Raw genomic sequence first — 6,000 nt, 5'->3', positions numbered from 1 at the left:
TGTTGTTCCCCAAGGCAACAGACAGATATTGCACACAGTGGTAGTATGAAACTCTTCTCACTACAGAACGGCAAATATTTGCCATCAAATTGTACATAATCTTGAAGTCCCAAATAAAACATGCTACAAGGACTAGAATACCAAAGGTCTTCCCAAATGACAGATCAAAAGCTTTCAAATCAAGAAGCTTCTGAAAAGATCACTTCAATGGGATCCTCTCTCAAATATGTCTGAGGGCATAAAGAATTCTCCAACCAAGCACAAACCTCCCAACACCAAATTCTGCTTTAATTAGTATAACTGGTTTATTTCAGGTTCACATGTCTTGCCTTTCAACTGCCAAACTTGTTATATCTAAAAAAATAATCACTTTCAAAAGCAGAAATGAAAGATATATATTTAATATATAAAAGAAAATGCTAAATCTGACATAATTATATTCTTAAAAACATTCCATTTATTTACAGGTGTATAAAAAGGCGAGTTATTGGTCTACTGAGATCATGCTTCTTAGTTAGGGTGGGAGCTTTTTTCCAGGTTCTTCCAATGTTCTCACTTAACTTCGCTTTTCGTACTCATACATGTAATTTTAATAGATCAGTTTCTCCTAATGTAAGGTTAAAGGGTAAGAGTTTGGGGGAGATTTTGGATTTCTGTCAAGGCTACAAGATTGTTCTAAAGACTAAACCCTCCTCAAACTAGCCCTGATAGCTCCTAAATCTGTCTTAAGAACAATGTATTGTGGGGGGTTGTAATGACACCTGCAGCTTTCCCTGAACACCTAGAACCAAACTTCATCTCTATCCTTGTACATCTTTCATAAACACAACCGAGGATCTTCCAATCAAGAATAAATCCTGACCTGTTTTGTCTATGCTTTTTCAAATTAAAAAAAAAAAAAGAAAAGAAAAAGAAAAAGAAAGGAGGGAGAGGGAGAGGGAGAGGGAGGGAGGGAGGGAGAGAGAGAGGGGGAGAGAGAGAGGGGGAGGGAGAGAGAGAGAGAGAGAGAGAGAGAGAGAGAGAGAGAGAATTCATAAGCTACAATGGTCTTTTTTTTTTTCCTGAGGATTATTCACTCCCTTGTCGTGTTTCTTGTCTGACTCTCAAAACCCAAAAGGGCTCTAGGAAGCCAGAAGGAAACACGGGAAAGAAACAGGCAATAAAACCACTGGAAACTGCTATACCTGGGCTAAAGAACTAGCGTCTCTGAGGACAGCTATTAGCAAGGGCGACAGGTGCTGCATTCCTTGGCTAAGGCATTGGATAAAATCAGTTGGGTAAAGGACAGAGGACAAAGGAGAAGCTGAGGAATACTGTTTTCACTCTATCAGGCTTCTATAGTAAACAGGGAAGGTTAAGTGCTGATGACCTTTCTAGAGCAAGCAGCACAAAACCAATGAAGAATTTCCTACCACTGCATTCTGCAGTGTAAAGTTTTTCATCATTCCAATCTGATGATTATCAGAGTTAATGTAAAAAGGGAATCAAACATGGAAGTAATTCACTGGCTAGATTCATTCCAAAGTTGGTCTCACAACCTAGGTCTGAAGATACAGAGTGGGACTTAGGGTAAAGACGCAGTAGTGTAAAAGAAATACAATCACCCAGGCACAGCCCAGGCACCGGAAGCACTTGTGTTAAAGTGTTTTACAACACAAGCAAATCCTGTCATTGCAGACAGAACGGGTTACATTCCAAAATATAATTATTTAAGAAAGGCAAAATGCAGCAGCTAAATCTCAGTCTATACATTTTCAGAACAGTGATTCTTGCCCCAGGAGTTCCCGAGAGACCCCTCAAATGCACCATGATTATTTACAAACTATATAGGAAACATTTCTATACTCAATACAAATCTCTTCTAGATCGAAAACTTCATCCTTTGAGAAATCTATGAAAACAACTATACAAAAATATAAATATCTTCATCTTTACAGGTTGTCAGTCCTTCATACCCTGACAGTTAATGAGTGAAAAAGCTCTACAGATCATTGATGCCATGGTAGCAGATAAAAAATATATTCTGTGACTCAAATACTGCTTTACTTCCCTGGTAAAGATTGCTCACTCTGACTCGCCTTTTCTTTACATCCTGTGCAGGTGACAGTGAACAAAACCTTCAAGCACCTAGAGGCTGGTTTCATTTGGGTAATAATCCAGCCTCACAAATTTTTATTTTGGCTAGTCTCTGGTTAGGGGAGAAACTGCTTTTCATTTTAGCTGTTTCTTGAGTTACATGATTTAGGAAAGAAAATGGCTGCCTCTATGTCTACCTCCAAAAAACAAATGAGTAGAAATCCCTGGCACTATGAATGAATCTTTGTAATACCACAAAAGAAATAAGGGACACGTATCTCTTTTTTAGTCTCTAAAAATAAGTATGTTAATAGTAAAAGTAAAACGTATATTCCTACTTTACCAGAAAGTTTAAGCTTTTAATTATGACTGAAAGGGAACAGCTATTCTGGATATGAAACAACAGTCTGCTGAATGACAAATCCCTCCACTTTGGTATTCTATAGTATTCATCCTATCTACTGTAACATTCTCCCTTCCTTCTCCCTCCACAATTTTGTGTGTGTGTGTGTGTGTTTGTTACAGATCAAGTAGACACAAACTTGCAATCCTTCTGCTTTAGTCTTCTAAGAGCTGGAATTACAAGTGTGCACTACCATTCCCAGCTCTATCATGCTCTACTATCAAAATAATAACTAAAAGTTTTTTCTAGGTCCCTTCACACAACTGCATCACAATTCTCAGATTTTAGAGCCAAAAACTATCAATTATAGTTTAGTCCATAGTAATTCCAAGTCTCAAGCATTTTCTCAGGGGAAAAAATAAGGTAGTTGATGGAGCCAGAATCTTGTTATGAATTCCTTGGGCAAGAGGGAATCACACCTTCTTAGAGAAGATGAGGGAACCCAGCACCACAAGTGAGGTAACACATTTTTAACATGATCAGAATTTCAAACACCAGGACCAGCACCCTACATCCCCCTTTCTCCATTAATAGCCACACATAATTAAGTCAAGGATAATAGTTCCATAATACAAACAAACAAACAAACAAACAAACAGATGCCTACAGAGAAAGGAGGTGAAATTCAATTTCCCCTCATAGCCTGGCTTCTGCATGAGGATGAACAAGTTCATTTCCCTGATGAGCTTGATGGAACCCCAGAGTTGCCCAATTTAGTTACAACAGGTGCCAATGTAGGCATCATCTTGCTCCCCCGGCCTTCCTGGTCACTTCCTGTTGTGTTCATTTTGTGTCCAACTGACCCAACTTTGGCAGCTATAGGTGCCAAGGCAGGCATCACCTTGAGACTCTGACCATCAGCATCACTGGGGGGATTAGCTACTTTTAAACCTAAAGGGGCCAACTTTGGCATAGGCCTCCACAAAGTGTCTGTACTGCTGTTCTCCGGGCCAGTCTTCATGTGCAGGATGGGAGGTGAAGATACGCTTTCAGGCTCTGCAGGGAGACCAGAAGTACTCTGCCCTCCATCACTAGATTTCCTATGGGAAACAAGAGAATCCTTTATCTCAGAGTCAATAACAATCTTAAGGACATCTGGCTCAGAGGCTGTGTCCCCAAGCTGTTTTTCGTTCTCAGAAAAGTCATCATCTTCCAAGTGCAAGAGGAGAGGGCTGATGGATTCACTTTCCTCTTGGACATCAGGCAACTCTTTCACACCTGTTCCCAAGTGTCCAACTTGGAAAGCTGATCTGTTCCCAGGAGCAAGTTTACTGATAAAAGCTTGCTGAGCATCCCCTGGGAATTCTGTATCCAAAGAACCAGAGAGTTCAGCCAGGCCAGAGTCATCATTTAGTTGTTGATTAAGAAAAGCAATTTCGTTGAGCAGTGAAGTCAGCGTCTCGTCAGTGTCGTCCTCATCCTCCATGTTAGTCAGCAGCTCACTGGGATCAAGTGCTGCTTCCTCAATAGCTGAGGCTACTTTTCTCAGTTCCATCTCTATGCTTGAGTCCTTGAGATCCTTCATCTTTAATTTATGAAACTGAGACTCCTTTGACTTCAGTCTCTCTCCTCTCAACTCACACTCCTTCCATTTATGCCGATGCCCTCTCAGATCACCAGACATTTTTTTAGGTATAAACTCCTGTGCTGCCTGCATAGTAGAAACATCAGGTACATGTGGAAATCCAGAATCTTTATTTGCCAAAAACACTTGTGTTGGACCCAGTGCCATTCTGCTGTCTCTATGGTTTCCCCTGGAAGAGATTCTCTCTGTATCCTTTAAGGAGCTAGCTTCATTCCCAGAAACGTCTCTCAGGTGGTCAAGTGCTGGTTTGCCATCAGGAACTTCATGAAGGTATTTGTTGCCACTCATACCTCCCAAATCTTCCTCTGCAGCCAATGATGTTACATTAACAATTCGTGGCATCATAAATAAGTCATCGTTCTCTGAAAATCAAAAATTAAAAGAGTTCATTGGATTTACAGTAATAAAAATCTTTTCTCTCTCCTTCCCCAGTCATTCTTCCTAAGTTCACTTTTGTCAGAATAACAGCTGAAATAGCAATAGTCAAGTAAAATCTAGTCAAGACATTTATTTCATTATTCATAGTTCCACGTAATTATTTTTTAGAAAATCTCCACAAAATAAATCTTTTCTTTTTCTGGATTGGAAGAGCAGTGGGGGGAAGACTGAATTCAGGAACTTGCCTATTCTAGGAAGGTATATTTCCAGCCCTAGGTTTGAACAGAATCAGGATCTTCCTATGAAGTCCAGGGCTAGCCTCCAACTCACAAAAATCTTGTCTTGTGTCTCCTAAGTGCTGGGATTATGGCCACAGGCCACCATCAAAAATCCAGTTTGCTAAACTAATTCTTATACTGAGGCAGAAACACATCTTGCTTTTGTTCACCCAATTAATTTCTAGTTAGAAAGGGAGGGGGAGTTGCAATGGCAACAACAATAATAACAAAAACCATGTAAGTATACCCTCCTACCTTAACAGAGATTTAGATGTCTAGAACCCAAACCACCAAATAATACTTTAGCAAAAAGGAATGGTTCTTAAAACAATGCATTAAGCCAGTAACATAGGAGTGCCCCCATTCCAAGTATAACCCAAAACAATGATCAACACCAAGAACTTAAATATTGACCCTTCTACAGCAATCATTTCACTTGGACACCATTTTAATTCTTCCTCTGTTGAGAAATTTCACTAGAGTTCACAAAACAGTTTCCTATCCCAGGTAAACCACCAATCAAACCAAGCTAGGGCCATTTCTTAACAAGGCAAATGCCAAAAGAACAGCTCTGAGTAACTACAGATCAAATTTAAAGGCTTCCTGTATTGTTGGACAGTTCTTTACTAACCATAGTATATAATTACGAACCATAGAATACCATCACATACCTGACTGAGCCATAGTACTGCTTGCAACTTGAGGCTTTAGACCAGCTTCTAAGAGAGCAGGAGAAACTGCTACCACTGGTGCTGAGAATAGGGGGCCTTTTAGGGTAAGCAACTGCCCTTGTGGTGTCATCACCAGGTTGGCAGAAGAGTGTGGAGTGTCAGAAGGTGAAGCATTTTCTGCAAAGAAAACAAATGTCAATTAATGTTAGTGTACTCCAGAGAGAGGCTGACTTGAAGGGTATAATGTAAGTTTACATGAGGGCATGCACAAGTCTATTCACAGGCTTCCTATCCTATACACTCCTTTTTTTCATTTTTTTAAAATAATTTTTATTTTATTTGAGTACACTGTAGCTGTCTTCAGACACACCAGGAGAAGGTATCAGATCTCATTACAGATGGTTGTGGGCCACCATGTGGTTGCTGGGAATTGAACTCAGGACCTCTGGAAGAGCAGCCAGTGCTCTTACCACTGAGCCATCTCTCCAGTCCCTCCTATACATTCCTAACAAAGTTTTAAGTTTCTAAGCCATAGTTTCTTTTCATTGTGAATTCAGGTCATTTATTTTATTCTGTAATGTTAAAACAAAGTCTTCTGGTCTATACACT

At 39.9% G+C, this 6,000-nt stretch overlaps 1 protein-coding gene across 12 annotated transcripts in view; it reads right to left on the bottom strand.

Annotated features, from left to right (window-relative positions):
* Positions 1-280: 280 nt before the first annotated feature.
* Positions 281-6,000, bottom strand: part of Mga (MAX dimerization protein MGA) — a 96,137-nt gene continuing 90,417 nt past the window's right edge. For all 12 annotated transcript variants that reach the window (XM_008762120.4, XM_063284962.1, XM_006234799.5 and 9 more), the window contains 2 exons: positions 5,392-5,568; positions 281-4,426 (listed from right to left, as the gene is read on the bottom strand). In XM_008762120.4, coding sequence (XP_008760342.1) covers positions 3,150-4,426; positions 5,392-5,568 — 1,454 coding nt within the window. In that variant the 3' untranslated portion in view covers positions 281-3,149. The remainder of the gene's footprint in view (positions 4,427-5,391; positions 5,569-6,000) is intronic.

The sequence above is a fragment of the Rattus norvegicus genome, chromosome 3, assembly GCF_036323735.1.
Source record: "Rattus norvegicus strain BN/NHsdMcwi chromosome 3, GRCr8, whole genome shotgun sequence".
NCBI classification, from domain to species: domain Eukaryota; kingdom Metazoa; phylum Chordata; class Mammalia; order Rodentia; family Muridae; genus Rattus; species Rattus norvegicus.
The sequence above is the reverse complement of the archived record's forward strand: the minus strand, read 5'-3'. Positions and strand labels throughout refer to the sequence as shown.